This window comes from Plasmodium malariae (assembly GCF_900090045.1).
Source record: "Plasmodium malariae genome assembly, chromosome: 7".
NCBI classification, from domain to species: Eukaryota; Apicomplexa; class Aconoidasida; order Haemosporida; family Plasmodiidae; genus Plasmodium; species Plasmodium malariae.
The window spans coordinates 1,798,337-1,820,098 of record NC_041781.1 but is presented as its reverse complement, the minus strand read 5'-3'; the positions used below and the strand labels follow the sequence as shown (position 1 = coordinate 1,820,098).

General features: G+C 26.0%; 2 protein-coding genes across 2 annotated transcripts; both read right to left on the bottom strand.

Annotated features, from left to right (window-relative positions):
- Positions 1–439: 439 nt before the first annotated feature.
- Positions 440–2,833, bottom strand: PmUG01_07047500 (uncharacterized protein; the record flags this gene model as incomplete). The annotated part of the gene is made up of 3 exons (XM_029004232.1): positions 440–1,404; positions 1,448–2,691; positions 2,778–2,833. 3 exons carry the CDS (start codon positions 2,831–2,833, stop codon positions 440–442), a joined length of 2,265 nt encoding a protein of 754 aa, XP_028860942.1.
- A 424-nt stretch (positions 2,834–3,257) lies between these two features.
- PmUG01_07047400 (uncharacterized protein) lies at positions 3,258–4,853 on the bottom strand (the record flags this gene model as incomplete). The annotated part of the gene is made up of 3 exons (XM_029004231.1): positions 3,258–3,830; positions 4,228–4,637; positions 4,811–4,853. 3 exons carry the CDS (start codon positions 4,851–4,853, stop codon positions 3,258–3,260), a joined length of 1,026 nt encoding a protein of 341 aa, XP_028860941.1.
- Between the last annotated feature and the right edge of the window lie 16,909 nt (positions 4,854–21,762).

Below are 21,762 nucleotides of genomic sequence, written 5' to 3'. Positions count from 1 at the left end.
ATTCAATATGATTAGCTCTTTAACCCGTTTCTTTTTCGTAAGGTGTTGGTTCTATTCCACTTTCGTTAACCACTTGTTTTATTTCTTCTTTGTTAGTTATATGCTCTGTTTTTTTCTGTCGCTAGCTCGGTTGTACCTTCGCTACTTTCTCCTCTTCTTCACCTTGACCTTCTGATTTGCTGTTGTTATCATTATTTGGTTCTCTCTTGTATATGTCTAAGTAATTTTTCACTTTATGTACATAATCTTCACCCAGCTCTTTTTTTATGGGTAAGTTTTGTAGCTTTTCATACTTACTATTACCTCTTAACTCATTATATATATCAGCATTGGGGTGTTTTTTTCATTACTCTCGGTATTTTGTTTCTCTTCAAAATTTTCTTCTTTATTATCATTTTCTAACTTGTATTCAGTTGTAAAAGGATCAGTTATATGCACATCATGTTGGTTCACTATGTTCATGCTTCTCATGTTCTTGTTGTTCAACTTGTTCCACATCATGTTCAACTGGATTGTTTACTCTTTGGGAAAGACTATTATATAGATGTTGTTTTTCTTTCTCATTTGTATGATCATTGATGCTACCTTGGGAGTTATCGTCAAACTGTATATCATTGTATTCAGGCGCATAATTTTCTCCCTGTAGTACCATGCCCTCTGTAATGTTATCTTCTTCCGCATTATTTAAAGTTAAAGCATCTTCAAAATTATCAGAGGGGTTACTATTATTTTGATCGTCTTCATGGGTGTTAACGAAAGGGTTATTACTTACATGGGATTCGGCAAATGGGTCAGTTGTATTTTGGTTAGATACAGCAAATGGGTCAGTTGTATTTTGGTTAGATACAGCAAATGGGTCAGTTGTATTTTGGTTATATACAGCAAATAAGTCAGTTGTATTTTGGTTATATACAGCAAATGGGTCAGTTGTATTTTGGTTAGATACAGCAAATGGGTTCGTAGTAATAGTGGAAGCTTTATATGATTGCTCAAATGGGTTGTTAGACATTGGTGTAGTCGTAGGATTATCATACCATTCATCAAAAGGATGCGTGCTAATAGTGCTAGTTGTGCTGGCAGTTGTTGTGTTGCCTTCGTACGACGGATCAAATGGGTCCGTAGACTTTTTTCTAGCAGTTACATCTTCATACCATTCAGCAAAAGGGTTAGTCGTGCTAGCAGTTGCGGTGCCATCTACGTATGATTCATCAAAAGGGTGCGCGCTAGTAGTGCTAGTAGAGGTTGTGCTATCTTCATACGATTCACCAAATGCGTTGGTAGACCTTTTTATAGTCGTACCTTCTTCGTGCGGTTCATCAGAAGTGTTAGTACTGCTAGCGGTGGTAGTATTCTCTTCATTCAATTCATCAGAAGTGTTAGTACTGCTAGCGGTGGTAGTACTCTCTTCATTCATCAGAAGTGTTAGTACTGCTAGCGGTGGTAGTACTCTCTTCATTCAATTCATCAGAAGTGTTAGTATTGCTAGCGGTGGTAGTACTCTCTTCATTCAATTCATCAGAATTGTTAGTACTGCTAGCGGTGGTAGTATTCACTTCATTCAATTCATCAGAAGGGTTAGTACTTCCATTGGTGGATGTACCATCTACATATGATTCGACCAAAGGGTTTGTATTTCTATCAGTTGTTGTATCATCTTCATAGGACTCATCAAAAGGATTAGTACTTCCATTGGTGGATGTACCATCTACATATGATTCGAAAAAAGGGTTTGTATTTCTATCAGTTGTTGTATCATCTTCATAGGACTCATCAAAAGGATTAGTACTTCTAGCGGTGGTACTAGAATTTTCACGCGATTCATCTAAAGGGTTACTAGCGTTTTCACCCTTAAGAGGAGTATTCATTCCTGCGGTTGATGAATTAGTAGTACCATTAATACCACTGCTATGATACCTATTACTACGGTAGTAGCTCGTATGTCTATCTACATAGTTAGCATTTCTATATATGTCAGCATATGATGGGCTTTCATTAGCAAAATTTAATCCTCCGTTATTATTTCTGTTTTGTCCTGCGTTTATTTCATATACGTTAGTGGGCATACTGTAAAATTCTAAATTTTGACCCATTCTATATCTATCTATAAATTGTGCATTTTCATATGTTTCTACATTATTAGATTGTCTTAAATTTCTTGTAGTCAATGTTGATTCTTGGTTAAAATTAATATTTTCTAAACCATTCGTTGTATAATTAAAATTAGGATTTGTATTAATTAAATTATTCATTTCTTCCTCTTGTACAACATCATAATCTCCTTCATCTGATGAAACATCAGAATTACGATCGCTATCATCATCATCATTATCTTCTTCTTCATCTTCATCTTCCTCCTGTTCCTCTTCTCCATCCAAATAAAATCGTTCATTCTCTTCATCTAAATAATAACGTTCATATTTCTCAGAAGGAACACCATTCCTCTCTTCAAAATAATCATTTTCGTCATCTCCCGAATAAATTTCATCATCTTGGTCATTTTCATAATCCGCGTAAACTTCATCATCTTCATTAAAATTATACATCTTATAAATGTATTCTTCCTCATCATTATAGTCAGAATCTCTTAAATAACCGTCGTTCTGTAAATAGTCATAATCTCTATAATATTCATCATCCTCTAAAGAAAAGTTATCCCTAGGATAGTCATCTTCCAGTAAAAATAGATAACTCCTAGGATAGTAATCATCCTCGAAAAAAGAACGGTTCCCATTATAGTCATCATCCTCTTCTAAAAAAACATGGTGTCTATAATATACATTATCCCTATAATTGGCATGCCCTCTATTATAGCCATGAGCTCTTTGATTATCATTTATTCTTTGATTGGTATTTATTCTTTGATTATCATTTATTCTTTGATTGGTATTTATTCTTTGATTGGTATTTATTCTTTGATTGGTATTTATTCTTTGATTATCATTTATTCTCTGATTATCATTTATTCTTTGATTGGTATTTATTCTTGATTGGTATTTATTCTTTGATTGGTATTTATTCTTTGATTATCATTTATTCTCTGATTATCATTTATTCTTTGATTGGTATTTATTCTTTGATTGGTATTTATTCTTTGATTATCATTTATTCTTTGATTATCATTTATTCTTTGATTATCATTTATTCTTTGATTATCATTTATTCTTTGATTATCATTTATTCTTTGATTATCATTTATTCTTTGATTATCATTTATTCTTTGATTATCATTTATTCTTTGATTATCATTTATTTGATTATCATTTATTATTATTTATTCTTTGATTATCATTTATTCTTTGATTATCATTTATTCTTTGATTATCATTTATTCTTTGATTATCATTTATTCTTTGATTATCATTTATTCTTTGATTATCATTTATTCTCTGATTATCATGTTCTCTATGATAATATTTGTCTGTATAATTATAATGGTCCTCATGATAGTCGTGGCCCCTATGATCTAATTCGTTTGGGTAGTTTCCATTATTATCCTCTTGATAATAATTATCTTTTACATAGTCTTCTTCATCTTTATAATTTTCATAATCATAATACAATTCATTGTCAAGTAAAGTCAACATATCATCATGTTCACTTGTTTGAGGAGTTTGATCCTCATGACTAGATACTTTTGTATGGCAATTAGAAGAAGGTATTTCATCGGAAATATTAAAGTTCAAATCTTCCGGTGTTGTTTCATTAGACCGAACATTCTCTACATTTTCATTTATATTTCTTGCGTTTACTACTCTTCCTGCTCCTCTTGATAAGTACAAATGTTCGCTCATCTCGCTTCCTATGTACACATTCTTATTCAGAAGGATTACCTACAAGGGGGATAACACAAAACACGCACATATATACATACGTCCGGTGGGGAGGAGGGCGTTTCCAAGTAAAAGAAGAGAAAAGAAAAAAAAAGAAAAGAAATGAGATCAGTATATGCTGCACTGATGTATGGTATTATATAAAATCGCGATGCACAGCACAGTAAAAAGCACAATGCGCAAAAATGCTGTTTAACACACCGCTTAATGCACAACATGATTTATTTCTTTTTCTTTTTTCTAAATAAATGAATGGTAAAAAATAAATCCAACGGGAGCATACATAAAACGTATAACTAGCAAAACGCACACACAAAAACATATATATATATATATACGTACATTACACATACATATATTACATATGTGGTACAGCACTTTTTCGTTATAAACTTACATTCAGGAAAACAGCGGCGGCAAAAATAATTGCCTGAATGAGTGAGAATGTCGTTTGAGCATCAGTTACAACACAGTCTGCTTTTCGTCTTGCCTTTTCCTTTAAATCTGTTTTTCTTTGGTCCTCTACATTTTCTCTTAACTTGTTTTCTTCCCTTAATTCGTTTTTTTCCCCTAATTCGTTTTTTTCCCCTAATTCGTTTTTTTCCCCTAATTCGTTTTTTTCCCCTAATTCGTTTTTTTCCCCTAATTCGTTTTTTTCCCCTAATTCTTTGTTTTCCCCTAATTCATTGTTTTCCCATAATTCTCTATTTTCCCTTGTTCTTACTCGTACCCCTCGAGTATTACCATGTACAAAATCTTCTTCATTCTGTGTATGAGCCCATGTATTCTCATCATCATTTAATGCTTCTTCAGTATCTAGAAAGACATAAAAGGATGCAACAAAAAAAAAAAAAAAGAAAAATTTATCATTACTGTTAAGAAGCATATATACATGTACATGCATATATACTTCATGTAACTAGCCAGGTGAATATTTTAATTTAAAAAAAAAAAAAAAAAAAAAAAAAAAAAAGTACTACCATTAGTATAGTGGTTATTACTTCTCAATGGATTACGATCCATGGTGCTTTATGATAATTTTTTTTTTTTTTTTATTTATTTTATATATTTATTTATTTTTTTTTTTTTTTTTTTTTTTTTATATTTATTTTATTTTTTTTTTTTTTTTTTATTTATTTTATATATTTATTTATTTATTTTTTTTTTATTCATTTATATATTTTTTATTTTTTCTCTTTGCTTTTTTTATTTATAATACTTTTATTACTAAAACAACAACGAAAAAAACAAAAACAATTAACTGAACATAATATACCTAAACATAAACATATAGAGATGGATATAAATAAACAAACAAGTAAATAAATAAATAGAAATGTATAAAAATATAAATATAAACATACATTCAATATAAATGTAAAAATGAAAAAAAGAACGTACAACGTTACATGTACATAATAATGTGTATCATTTTAGCAAACTATTTTTGTTTTGCTTTATTCAAATAAACTTAAAATTTTTTTTTCTTTTTTCTCAAACAGTGCAGAATGAATACAAATTATATGGTAATGGTAAGTCGACACGGTGAGTACTGTTTTAACCAAAAATGTAATATATATTTCATAATATACCAAAAAAAAAAAAAAAAAAAAATATATATATATATATATATATATATGTATATCATGTATAGGGTTTTTTTGCCATAAAATTATGAAAATTTTCATTTTTCCTATACATTAGTTATACATAATAAATTATTATATTAATTATTTTATATTAATATGTTACTTAGTTACTGTTTAAAGAACATGGGTGTTGCCGGCAGATGGCTTTTTCTTCTGTGATGTTCTTCTAATTTTGTTATATCTTGAAGCACTGCCAACAAATAAAAAAAAAAAAAAAAAAAAATTAACACACAATAAAATGTAAACGCACATGTTAATATGTACATTTACATATAAATATATATATATATATATTTTTTTTTTTAAGAACAAATGAGAGGACTTGTTAATTTAATCAGATAAAAAATATTTTTTTTCTAAATGAGTGGAACAAAACTGTTATAGGAAAGTTTAATCTTTTTGTAATGACATAAATACGCGTATATATATACATATGAAAAGCTAAAGGAATGTTCCTTTTATTTATTTTTTTTTTTTTATCCTTTTTGAGAACAGATCAAATTTTAGAAATTTTTAGTCCATCCTTTGTTAGATATTTTTTAATAATTTCTCTTAAAACATTTCGCTAATAAATTTTGTATATTCTAGATTGTAGGTTATAAACTTCTAGATTTATATTTTAGGTCATAAAGTTTTAGATTTCGTTTTTAGGTTGAACATTTTAGAATTTAGGGTATAAACTTTTAGATCTAGATTTTAGGTTTAAAATTTTAGAAATTAGGTTATAATCTTTTAGATCTACATTTTAGGTTTAAAATTTTAGAAATTAGGTTATAATCTTTTAGATCTACATTTTAGGGTGAACATTTTTATGTTTTGAGTTATTTATTTAAGGCATGACGAATTTCAACGAGAACTGCCTAAGTAACCTCGGCAGTAGTACGGTTACAGCATGGTGTTGTAAATAGTATATATTTTAATTTTTACTAATGAAGGTAGAAAAAAAAAAAAAAAAAAAAAAAAAAATGTAAAGTAAAAAATCTCTAAATATATGATCTATAAAAGCGTAACATACGGAAAGTTCCTTCTTCTTTTTATTTACTCTCTCTTTTTTTTTTTTTTTTTCTTTTCGTTTGTATTTTTATTCGCGTTAATGTAGCTGCACATAAAGGACTGAAAAGAGTATTAGATAAAAAAATGCTATATAAAAAATAACTAGAGAATAATTTATTAGTTAAAAAATTATTAGATAAATAATTAAGTAGATAAATAATTAACTACATAGATAATAAACTTATAAATAATTTAGTAATTTATTTTAAGTGCATTTTTGAAAAAATATAGAATTTGTTGTGGTAGATGGACATATATTTTAAAGAGGAATAATTATATAAGTAGTAAGTACATATATATACTGTGTACCGTGTATATATATGTGTTGTGCATGTGCCTTTGTATATGTATATGCTTCCATTTTATTTGTTCTGTTCTCCGAGTTAACATTTATCTTGGGTAAAATGTGCATGTTACTATTTTTGTACGAATGCTAGTATTTTTCTACAATTTCTAACTACAGCTAAATGTATAATATAGTCACAATACAATCATATTATAATTTTATTATAATAGTATTATAGTCATAATATAGTCATAGTACAGCTATAACTACAGTTATAAGCATATATAGTCGTATAGTCGTAGTTATGAACCTTTTTATCCAAACAATTTTTGGACATATTCCCTCTCCCCACGTACTTCCTGGCAATCGTTCTCCATTGTTTTATTCTTAAAATTTTTTTGCATATAAATTTTTAAAAAAATTAAGAAAAAGGATAAAAAAAATAAATAAATAAATAAAAAAAAAAAAAAAAAATTGTACAGCAGCTATATTATACTCATAAAGGGAAGACAAAAATTCGCCTACAATGATAAAATTCATTAATAGTTATTAGTTTTTTTTTTTTTTTTTTTTTTTTTTTTTTTTTTTTTGGAAATTAATTGGCACGTTACGATTAACATACCTTCAAAGGAAACAAAAATAAAACATAAAATATAAAAATTAAAAAATAATAGAAAACGAAAATAAACTTCCTATTTTCTGTTTTTGTATATTCCTATTGCGACAGGAGCTCTAATCGATGTCAAAAATGTAGAGCAGCACAACGCACGCCCTTACAAACGCATATTACATAAGTGTACATGTTAAATATAATATATATACATACATACATACATAAACACATGTATATAAATACTTATTCATATATATTATATACGCATACACACATATATATGTATATTCTTGTATATACACTTTTATACCCTTATAACGACTGGATTAATTTAAAATGAACTCATATTTCCTTCATGTTGAGCTCTGTAATGTATGTAATACGTTGTAGTACCAAACAGACACAACCGCAGCTATCCCCTTGGCAATGTAGCAAAATAAAATTTTAACCGAATATATGTATATGTAAAACAACGAGTGATAAATGTAAATGGCACAAAAAAATAATAAAATAAAAAATAAAAATAAAAAATAAAAATAAAAATTAAAATTAAAATAAAAATAAAAATGAAAATGAAAATGAAAATGAAAATGAAAATAAAAAATATGATGATATTGTCATTACATAAGCAAAGTATAACAAACATTTGTTAATAAAGTTTATAAAAAAAAAAAAATAAAATAAAAATAAAAAAATACAAATACCACTTTAATTTTTAACTTCTTCCTTGAATGAATTATGTATATATAGGTTTATATAGTGTTAATAAGAAAAGAATTAAAGCTATTAAACAGCTTTGTTAATAGTGTGTATAAAATAAAAACAAATATACATTCACGTTTTTATTTGTAAATTTAAAAATGCATTCAACATAACAGTTAAATATGTACAAACATGTACGTATTGATGTATTAATGTACAAATTCATATATATGCATATACGGATGCATTTCGGAAAAACCCGAACAAATAGGAACAAAACAAATGTGCTTCTTGCAAAATTATTGTAAAGCGGATAACAAAGTAGATATTAATGCATATTCGAAAAATGCTTCAAAAAAAATGCTTAAAATTGGTTTTTATCTTTAAAAGTAAAACTGTGCTTTTACATTTGGGTATATACTTAGGTACGTACATACACCTATACATACACATATACATACACCTATACATACACATATACATACACATATACATACACATATACATACACATATACACACACCTATACATACACATATACATACACATATACATACACATATACATACATACATACATACAAATATATATATATGTATATATTTATTTGTTCATTTATATATATGAGCAAAAATATTAAAAACTCATTTATGTGGCATGAAACCTCAAATAATTGTTGTGCACACACTTCACATAAGAATAAAAATAATAAAATAAAATAAAATAAATAGCTCCTTCCATTCCACTGCTTTCGTTCATTCACTCTTACAATGAATGTTTTATTTTACGGTGAAGATTTCGTTTCCTTATAAATGTTTCTAGTTGGTACTTCCTTTCCTTGGTACATGATAAAATACACATTTTGTGGGAAATGCCTAAGACGTTTTTATTTCATATCCCCTTTAGCATGCCTGTTACCTCGATCAACTATATTACTTCTATCATTTATAACGTTTTTCCTTTTTTTTTTTTTCTTTTTTTTTTTTTTTTTTTTTTTTCATTCTCATGGCCTTTTCCTCACCCATTCTTAACATTACAACCCTTCGGGGCTGCTCCTCCTTCCCCCATCTATTATGGCTTAACTTCCAGATTTATTTCCAAGATTGCAGTTTTCAGTGTGTTTATCTAAAAATTTATTCCATTCGGAAAGAATTCTTTTCCTTTTACCAATAAATCCATAAGCTTTTTTTAAAAAGTTTCGTTCGAATATTTTTATGAGCGCATCCTTTATTAATTTCTTTTCTAAAATTTTTACTTTCTTGAATGTCTTCTTTCCACATTGTTCGTGTTAGATAATTGAGCCAAGTATTCCACATTTTCTGTTTCCATACGGGATCTATTCCACTAGTTTTCCATACGACAAATAATTCTATAAATGTATACTTCTCAATACTACTCCAGAATTCCATTTTAGCTAGCCACTAATTTGTTCTTTAATTTAGGTATTTTTTACACCTGGTGTTTTTAGCTGACTTGTTCATATTTAATTGCTTAAATTTTTTTTTCTTCTTCCGTTGTGCTTTTCTTCCTCTTTTTTGTTTTCGTGTTCCTTACCTGTTCATCACTATGATCACCCTGATTACTCTCATTAATCGAATCATTACAACATGCCTTCAATGGTAACTTTTCCAGTTCTTCTTTTATATATTCTATTATCGCTCCTGCTTGTGCTCATTTGTTTTCTTTTCGTTCGGTTAATATTTTACAAATCTTTTTATTTATTTTAATTTCAAAAGAAAAAGAAACTCCCCCTTCTGTCCTTGGCACCAACTACAAAAAGGAATTTATAAAATTCTTGTGTTTAACACAAACCATTTAGTGAATGACAGTTTTCTAATTAATCAGGGGAAAGAAGAAAAAAAAAAAAAAAAGATAGGTAAGTAGGTAGATATTAATAGATGGGGATAGACAGATAGATAGGTAAATATTGATTTATAGAGATATATATTGATAGATAGAGATATATATTGATAGATAGAGATATATATTGATAGATAGAGATATATATTGATAGATAGAGATACATATTGATAGAAAGAGATATATATTGATAGAAAGAGATATATATTGATAGACAGAGTTATATATTGATAGATAGAGATATATATTGATAGATTGAGATATATATTGATAGATTGAGATATATATTGATAGATAGCGATAGATATTGAGAGGCGGAGAACTATTGGAACAACAAAAGAATGAATGGAATAACAAACTGATATACGAACTGACGGCCGAACTGGAAGACTAATGAATAACGAAGAGCCTCCTTGACTCTTGTGAAATATAAAATTTTTTGTTGCGTTTGTAGATAGGTACAAAAAAGGTACACATATCAGAAGAGCATCCCTAAATCTTTTGCATTTTACTATATTTATGTTTTGATAATTGTTCATTTTCATTTTTATACGTAAATGAACAGAATACTACTACTACTACTACTACTATTTCATCTTACTTTATTGGTGAAAGTCATGTTATGCTAAACTGAGGGGTGTCCATAATACTAATTATAGGATGGACGAATTTTGAAACATGGGAAACGATGTATTAACAGGAACTTCACACAAGAATATACTTGCGTACGCATATATACACTTATGTATATATATCTACATTTTTGCTCCTTTAAGCGAGTTAAAATCTTGCTACTGTTAAAATTTGCAAATATAAAATATAAGCACGTACGTGTATATATACTTATGTGTATTTATGTATTAAAAACTATTAGATTCAGAGAGTTAACCGGTTCATATTACAAAAAATACAGACTGTGGGAATTAAAAACGAGGCAAAGAACAAAAAATCGAAAAGCAAAATATACAGGTAGTAAAAGATATAATGTATTAAATGCGAAAAAAGCTAGGCTAAAATATAAGCTAAAAAAGATAAGCGAAAGGGTGAGTTAAAAGTTATGCTAAAAGGTTTGTTAAAAACTGAGTTAACAACTGAAACAAACAAAACAACAACATTCGGAAAGATAAGCAAAAATATACCTTCAAAAACTACTAATTTTTATACGTGAAAAATTAATTTGAAAAGGTGCCATATTAGGTATATATATATAATATATATTTATATATGCATATATTTATATACATTTGTTTTCGCGCACCTTTTCTATATATAATTATAATACAATAATTATAAATAAACCAAACCTGAGTTCATTGCAACTCACAATGCACCAAGATGTTAATTTCTCTGCCCTATACAGAAATATTAGTTGTTCAAAAGAAAAAAAAAAAATTGTTTTCTTGTCGTAATTCTGGTAAAAAATAGTAGGTATTATATAACCATTGATGCCAAATTTTCGAAAGTATTGTACTCAAAAAAAATTAAAAAGAGCAACAAGGAAATTGCTTTTTCCCATTAAAACATATACGATAGATACTTATATCTATATATATCTATATATGTATATATATACTTTTAATTTTTTTTTTTGCCCTTGGAAGCTCACAATATTATCTCTAATAAAATGACTTTTATATTTTTTTCCTATCATCAAGCTTCCGAAATGAAAAAAAAAAAAAAATTATAAAAAACATGGTGAAATAAAATGAAATATGATAAAACTTGGTGAAATAAAATATTATAAAGTTTCATAAAAAGAGGCACAAAACTGACAAAGTAATATTGGCATGGATGCCCCTTTTTACTTTGCTCCTAGGCAACAGAGGGTATGTATATATTTAAGTATTTATATTATATTTATGCTAAAACATTTTTATTGATGATTTAATTTACCCAGATATGGGTTTTTATATATAAAAATTAGTTACTCTAAAATGTTCGAGAGTTTTCGCTTTCTCGTTTTTTCGTTTTTTCGCTTTCTCGTTTTTTCGCTTTTTCGCTTTTTCACCTTTTCGCTTTTTCGCTTTTTCGCTTTTTCGTCATTTCACTTTTTCGTTTTTCCATTTTTTCTTTTTACTATTTTTATTTTGACTTCATGTTCCGATCGAACTACTGTATTTTATTTATTTATTTTTTTTTTCTAAGCCAAAAACATAAAGGCCCCAAAATATGGTTTTACTATTTTAATGAAATTTATCCTGATTGTTTCAATTGTGCTATTAAAATTCCCACACTGCTATTAATACAAATTCAGTGATTCGTATGATTATTATGCACATGAACGCATGTATTTATAAATTTCCACTTTAATTTGTATTTTTATTTGTTTATTTATTCAACCATCGTATTTCACATTTATGTTAAAGCACTGATGCGCGCTTTAATTAATATACACCACTCCCTTTAATTGTACTAATATCTTTTTTTTTTTTCTATTATTTTTATTTTTTGAAATATTACATAGCGTTTTCGCCCAAAACTAATAAGATACACTTTTAACATTTTATGGTTTCTTATTATGCCTACATTTATTTATACGCAGCGAACACCATGTATATTTTTTTTTTTTTTTTTTTTGTTCTATTTTTCACGCTGTACTTAATAATATACTCATTTTTTAGCTGTGCTAAAATGTTAATATGAAAACTTCCGTCATTATTATCATCACCACCACTAATATCTTTACAACTACTACCACCAACATACCCCAATCATTTTTGCATATTTATCCTTACGAAATTATTAGCATTCCTTCTCTTATCCTCAAAACAAGAAAAAAAATGATTTAGCTTTTTCTTAATTATTCTTGTTGCTTCTTATCAACTGCGGTAATGCATACTTACATTTCAAAAATAGAGAAGCCCTTTTGGTAAATATGCACATATATATACGTACATATATATGTATATATATGTAAGCGGTTATATTACTTCTTTTATATAATGAATAATACCAAATAAAAGAAAGCTTATATATATATATATATATTTATTTATTTATTTATTTATTTATTTATTTAATTTATTTAATATATATATCGTTCATTAAGCAGTATATGCTGACTTTTCACATTTCACACTTTTCGTTAAACAAATGAAGGCCCCTTTGTTGTGCCATTTTTAAATAAAGAATTTAACTAATAGTCCGTTACTTGCCTCGAATAATAAAATATAGAAATACATCTTCACAGAATTAGCTAAAAACACAAAAAAGAAAAATAAAAGTGAAATCAGCATTTCAAAAATATCTGAACTGATCATAATTTTTTTAATATAAGTGCAATATTTTTTTTTTTTTTTTTTTATACATTCCCCATTTATATGCTCCTTTAATTGGAATTTCTGAGTAATTTTTTGATTTTGCGAGTGTGTGTTTGTGTGTTAATTTTTACCCTTTTGTTATATATCCATCGCTTTAACGCATTTTACAATTTTTTACTCAACGAAATTGTTATACTGCGCGCATTTCTCATTTCTTGTTTATATATAAATATTTTGCACACATACTTATATATATTTACTTATTTTTGATGCATGTGCATTTACTATTCATGTGCGAGTGTTTATACAGCATGTTTACCTGTAGAGAGGCCGTGTGTGAACACATTTACATATATATATATATATATATACATGCCTATACAGTACGCATATATATATGTATGAATATGCCCTTACCAATGATTTATAATTATTAACCAATTCTGTACAAGTACATTTTGACAGTACTATGTAATGTATATATAAATTAATTTTACTTTTCTGTGTGCACCTTTTTGCTTAATGATGTAGATTACTCCTTATTTATGCACACACAAAACTATTTTCTCAACCAGCTAGCCAATTACATAATGATGGTACTTCACACATACATTTTAAAGGTGCACACACCTAATGAGTGCGTTTTCTTAATCTGATCGTTGTCAAAAAAATAAAAAAATAAAAAAAATATAAATATATACAATATATATACATATGTATAATATATGTATATATGCGTAGAAGATGTTATTATCATCTTAAAATAATCTTAAACACAATTTTGCCGTTAACAATTTTATTTTTTTATAACTGTAGCTATAGATGATGTGTACATGCAAAAGTCAACATAAAAATGAAGAAAAAAAAAAAAAAAAAAACACACACACACACACAAATGGAAGGCAAAAATTTAAACATATGCTTCAAAAAAAGAAAAATTGAAAATTTATATTTTCATGGGAACATGTGTACATTAACTTTCGTCTCTGTCTGACTGTTGACCACGTCCCCTTCAATATGTACATATATACATATGCGTGTATGTATGTAAATATATGTATATGTATATACGTGGGTTTATATGCATGTATATATGTATGTATTTATATATGAGCTCATTTATGTATACTTGCATATATGCATTAAAATACCTATTTCAAAATAACGCCTTAATTTGTTTATGATATTGTTGGGTATTGGACCCTATTACGTTTGTGAACTAAAATTTGGTTTATACTTTCATTAAACAAATATTCCTTAGGAATCTTTCCTTTTGTGATACTACTTCACACTGTCATACATTTAGCTCTAATGCTCTGAGTGCCATATAAGTTTTTTTAGCCTTACGTACAGTAAAAATAATATTTCATTAATCCAAAGAAGGAAAGCGAATAATGCAGCTTAATAAATGCTCAAAAGTAGTATTCATAAATGCAAAAATGCTTATACTGTTATTATATAATTAAAGAAAACTTTAATGCGTTATTTCGTTATTTCGTTATTTCGTTATTTCGTTATTTCGTTATTTCGCTATTTCGTTATTTCGCTATTTCGTTATTTCGCTATTTCGTTATTTCGCTATTTCGTTATTTCGCTATTTCGTTATTTCGCTATTTCACTATTTCGCTTTATTGTTTATTTTTTATTGTTTATTTTTTATTGTTTATTTTTTATTTTATTTGTATTTATGTATCTTATTTACTATTTTGCTTCATCTCACTTCTCTTTACTTGCTCACTTTTCATTTCACTTCATGTCCATCTAAATAAGTTCATATAAAAAACTTCCCATTAAAATTCGTTAAAAAGATAAAAACAAATTTTATAAAACTAATAAAAGGGAATAATAATATCAATTTTTTATTGTATTTTGAATGTAGATAAAATAGTTCTTTCTGGGATACTTGAGCATAATTTAATTTGTCCAGTGAAAATATATCCATATAAGTTTTTCTCCTCAATGTGACATTAATGCACCATATTAAAAAAAAAAAAAAATAGGAAAAATAGAAATAGAAAAAGAAAAAAAAAAAAAGAATTCTTTGCCTCACTTTTGAGGGGAATATTTTATTACTATATACAGGCTTAATGTATTTCCAATTAACTCACTCAACGTATTCTTGTTTTTATTCTTCTTCTTTCTCTTCTTCTCTCTCCCTCTCTTAATATATTTTATTTTGTATTATTTTATTTATTTATTTTATTATTTTATTTTAAATAAACAGAATACAGAGATAAATGACATACACTGCTCTTCATAAAATAATTACAAAATAAAATGACAACAAAATGTTCTCGTATGTTTTTGGAAAAATTATATATATATATATAAAAAAAAAAAAAAAATTAAAAAAATTGGTACCGTTCGATAATATGAACTCTCTTTAATCAAATAAAATACGATTTGTTCTATAATTAATAATTTTCGGACGCGTCCATTCTTTCTATGTGTCTTCTCTTATTCTAAAAAGTAAAAATATTATGCTCATTTTTCTCATTTTTTCTTATTTTGTATTTTATTATTACTTCTCAACTTAAAAAAGGTATTTTCATAAATTTTAACTTTATTACGGAATACCAAGTTTTTTTTTTTTTTTTTTTTTTTTCTTATGTGACTGTTCATTAAAATAAAACGATGAATTTTATTCCCTTAAAGATTATACTTACAAACGTGCAAGTGCACAAGATTTTTTTCGCAGTGTCATATCATTTTTCTAAAATACAGTGGTACTATTAATTCTCTGTTTGACTTTCGTTTGCTTGTAATATCTCACTCATTGTTGTTTCTATTTGCTCTTATATGTTCATTTATAAATGTAAATACATTTTTGTGTTCCTCCAGATTGATAAGTTTGATCGGTGGAAGTAATAGTAAAAAAAATTCTAGCATTCACAGGGTTATCACCTTATCTAAATTAAGATAGCAGAGAATCATACATATATGTAGAGAAGAATGAAAAAAATATATGAACAAACGATCAATTGGAAAATATGTACGTACATGTATACATATATATACACATGTGTAACACTTCAACTGCTAATTTTCTTCATTCTCTTTCTTAAATTCATTTCCCTTATCGACCATATGCTAGATTATGCTAATAATTATATACTAACGAAATTTTTGGAGGAAATACCTAATTTTTTATTCTACCCATTCTATATATTCATGGGCATATGCAGTATATGTGCATATTTATAAAGTACACTATTCTTCCTCTTTAGTTTTTAAATATGTTCATATTTTCATTCCTACAAAAACTTAAAGAAAAGTAAAAAATGAAAAAGTTGAAGTTTCACAAGCTTCAGCTGACTTTACTATTTTGCAAAAATATAAAAAGGGATGTTTAAATTGTACAAACAAGCAAATATTATGTAGTAATTATTACACCACTATGTATATATATATGTACATGTATATATATATGTATATGCATATATTTATTTATTTTATTTAATTTTTTTTTTTTTTTTTATGCGAAAAAAGTAAAATGCACGTATATGTTAAAAAACGGAAGAATCATTCTCTCTTTTCAAATGTTTCTCACTTTTCTGTAAGAGCTTAAAAACAAATCGTGGTATTACTTGCATTCTATTTTTCTTCAATTTTTTTTATTTTATTTTATTTTTTTCTTATCCCTCTTATGACTGACTAGCCATTTTGTAATAATCGCATATTTCAGTATCGCTTCGTTTCTCTTTTTTTTTTTTTTTTTTTTTTTTTTTTTTTCTTACATGTGCAACGAAATTTATAGTAGGGAATTATACCCGTTTTATATATTTTGCCTGCACACGTCATGAACTTTTTCATTTTTCATGATTGTGGGTGCACGTTGCTTAAATGAGGAATCAAACGTTTATATATATGTATATACTTGTATATATGGGTACATAACATATATATACTTATATATATACACATATGTATGTATACACCTATGATAATTCACCTATGTTATTCAGAACATCAATACTTTACGAAAAAACATTTCTCATTCAATGTACTTTTTAATATGGTACAAAAAAAAAAAAAAAAAAAAAAAAAAAAGTGAAATATGTAAAGATATATCCTCAATGCACACAGTTCGTGGAAAATGTCTTCTTTTATGGTGTCCCATAAAGAATTAATTTTTCCTTTTTCATTCGAAAGTACATTTCGATATTCCGATTTATCCAAACTATTTATATAACTTGATCTTTACCTATTCATGGCATTCATTTTGTTACACAAAATTTTTGATGAAAAACTATTGTTTTATTATTGTTATTCGTATTGTTATTCATACTGTAATTTGTACTGTTGTTTGCATAGTTAGTCGTACTGTTATTCTTCTTATTCTTATTATTCTTATTATTGTTATAGTTATTTTTATTATTATTGTTATAATTATTTTTATTATTATTGTTATAATTATTTTTATTATTATTGTTAATATTATTATTATTATTATTCATATTATGATTATTCTTATTTTTATTTTTTTTATTTTTTTTATTTTTGTTTTTCTATCTCTTCTTTCAATATTAAGTGTAAAACTAATTACACAACTGAAGTATTCTCCATTTATTATATAATACAAAACTTGTACATTTCAAATAAAATTTCGCCTGACATGTTAATTTTTTTTTTTTTTTTTTTTTTTTCTTTTATACATATATTTACTTATTTATTTTTATTTTTTTACTATACATTTATTTATTTATTTTTATTTTTTTACTATACATTTATTTATTTATTTTTATTTTTTTACTATACATTTATTTATTTATTTTTATTTTTTTATATTGCAAATATTAACAACAGTTACAATTTCATGGACGTAAGTTAAACTTATACGTGCATAACATGTGTGAGGGAGTATGCATTTAATCTTATTAATATATGAACATAAATTAATTATGTCACAATATATTTTACTATATTGTCTAATTACTATGTTGTAGGCACATACCATTTTTCTTTAAAAATGTTACATCTATAAGGTATGCAATTATGAACACATTTATGCATGCAATTATTTACTCTCTTATGTAAACATTTATGCACTCACTTATGCACAAGCCTATATATGCTCATAATATGTATGTGTCCAGGTGCATGCATACAATGTACGCATTTATGTAAGCACATAAAATATATGTGTTTAAGTGTATATAAAATGTAGACACATGAGTAAGCACATAATATATATATGTGTTCGTTTATTTTAATTTGCACCCATGTATGCATAGTTGAGTGGATGGATTTATATAGGTATGCTTGTGTGCTAATGATTTATGCGTTTAAGCATATATTTAAAAGTACATGCATGCGTATGAAAATTTATTAAAATAAATGCACTTATGTGCTTTGAAGAATTATTCCACATAATTGCTAACATCATACATATTTATAATATGTAGTATATAAAAATCATAAAAAATAAAAGATATTGAGAGGAAAAGGAAGAGAAAATTAAAAAAAAAAAAAAAAAAAAAAAAAAAAGCAATTTATTTCTGTAAGCCCACATTTAGTACTTAAAATAATTATGCGATTCCCTATTTAGTTGACAGAAAATAAAATTATTTATATACAATACAAAAATAAAAATTATTTGCACATTACACGTGATAATGTACATTTTATCAATTCCTCCTTTTATTTCGTTTTATTTCTCTCTTCTTTGTTATATTTATTTATATTGATATATATATATATATGCACAGCAGTCTTGTAACTTATTATTCACATCGTATTAATTATAAAAAAAATAAAATTACAATTATAAAAGAGGGTTTATAATAAACAAAAAAGAAATGCACATAATTTTTTTTTTTTTTCACTTTTCCATTTTTGTGAGCACTCTTAGTGGTCCTACTTTCAGAAAGAGCTTAACAGTTACCGTGTATACGTACAAATTATAGTCATTGGTATCATAATTTTAGCGTTACACCTTTTTCGTACTTTTTCCCTCTTTACTCCATTATTTCACGCCGTCATATATATAAACATACATATAATATATATATACATATATATATACATATATATATACATATATATATACATACATATAATATATATATACATATATATATATGTAATAATGTACAATTTTCACATTATGCATGCATTTTAACGCATTGATGTCCTCCAGTAGAGCCCCATTTTGGCAGTACAAATATTTTCAACATAATGTTTACTTATGAGTTGTTTTGCCGTATTTTTTGCACAGGTTTATATTAAAGATTAGAGAAAAAAAAAAAAAAAAAGAAGAAAAATTCTCCATCATTTTACAATTTCCGTTCTCTACAATACTATTAAATTATTATTTTGTTAAGGGGTGTCTACGATTTTTTATTTTTTCCATTTTGTTCCACTTTTTAATTTTTTCCATTTAGTTCCACTTTTTTATTTTTTTCCATTTTTTACTTTTTTTGTTTTTTTGGTGAAAAATTAATCTTATCTTTGTAAGCATAAATAAACAAATATTATCCGTAGAATTTAATTACCTGAACATGGTTAAGAATTTTTTGAGGAACGTTAAACTGTTTAATGTATAAATGTATACATATATGCACACATATAAGCATTCATTTTTTAAAATACTTTAAAACTACCTATTTACTATATTATTTCAAAGGAATGCAATTAAAAAAAAAAAAAAAATAGTCAAATCGTGCATTTATATGTTATATTTACTAGAACAATATATTAATACAAAGCGCTATTTTTTAATGATTATCTTTATTCTTGCACTCACTAAAATTTATTTCTAAATGACGCTACATGAATAATTTATTCGATTTTATACAATTTAACACGTTCACAATAAGTGCACTATCCTTTTCGTGTTTTCTTCTAAAATTGACAATAAAAATAAATTCTTTTCAATGTTTCCCATCCGAATATACTAAATAAAGTGTTACACCATTTTTATTTTTGATTTATTTAACGATGCACTGAAATGTATGATCTTTTATGTCTCCAAAAAAGAAAAAAAATAATTGTATTTCACTCATTTTTGTCTTTAATCAAAAATAAGTTATTTGGTTTTACGATTTTTTAATTTTTATTCCCTGTTCCGTCAACATTGTATTTTTTTGTTAGTATTTTTCTTTTTTTCTTTTTTTTTTTTTTTGTATTTTTCAATGCATTTCTCTTATTATATGAGCTTATAAAAAGGCTCATCCACAATTCTATTTAATAAATCGATGCTTTGCTCAATGTTGCAATTTACTCTTTGGTTTTCTAAGAAATTTCTAAATAAACATTGGAGAATTTATTTTTTTAATAATATACTTTTGCGCATTATTATTTTGTTTTTCATTTTATTATTTCGTTTTTCATTTTATTATTTCGTTTTTCATTTTATTATTTCGTTTTACACTTTATTATTTCGCTCAGTTCTGTTCTTTTGCGCTTTCCTTTGTTCTTTTGCGCTTTCTTTTGTTCTTTTGAGCTTTCTTTTGTTCTTTTGCTCTTTCCTTTGTTATATTCTGCTTTTACTTTGTTTCTTTTTTACCTCATTTCTATTATATTTCCTTTTTTATTTTTTTTTTTTGGTGCACTTACCATTTAAGCTTTTTCAAACGCCCTATTGAAATATTACATTTATGCACTACTAGTGCCTACTGAAGCAGTTAGTTTAAAATGTACTTAGAATTTACTTTTTAGATTTACTTTTTTTATCTCTACATTTTAGCCCTACTTTTTGACCCTTTCTTTTAGCCCTTCATTTTAGCCCTACTTTTTAGCTATTCATTTTTACTTTTTTTTTTTTTTTTTTCTCTAATTATATTTTACTTCTTTTTTTTTCTTTTCTTAATATATTTTACTTCTTTTTTTTTCTCTACTTATTATATTTTATTTCTTTTTTTTCAACGTTCACTGGATAAAAGGTCGACAGGAAAAATTAAAGAACGTTAAAATATACATGGAGTAATTACAAAAAATTGCAAAATACTTCTTAAAAAAATGAAAAAAAAAAGAAAAACCTCATAAAGGAGCAAAACATATCTGTCCGATTCACCCTCGGCCTGACCGAGTAAACGACATGCATCATATTTTCATTCCTCAAAAATTCAATGTTACAAAATATATATATATATATATATATATATATATATATATATATATATCTTTAAAAAAACAAGTAATAGACTGGATATATGTTTTTATTCAAATTTTTTCTTTTAAGAAGATTAAAATGAAAAAAATAAATAGCCATTTTTGAAATAAAAAAAAAGAATAATAATAAATACACTTTTTAAATAAATTATAAAATATTATTTATTATATAAAATTTTAAAAATGTATAAATTGATCCTTAGGCTTATGTCAATAAAATAAATGCGCGCAAATAAGCATGAGTATAAAAATATATGCATAAACTCATACACACATATAAACAAGCGTAAACACATATACACATTGAAGTGTATAACCTAAACCCACATACAATGCATATACATTTTTAGTAAGGGTGTGTTTACTCGTACCCTTTGAAAGAATACACAAGCATAGT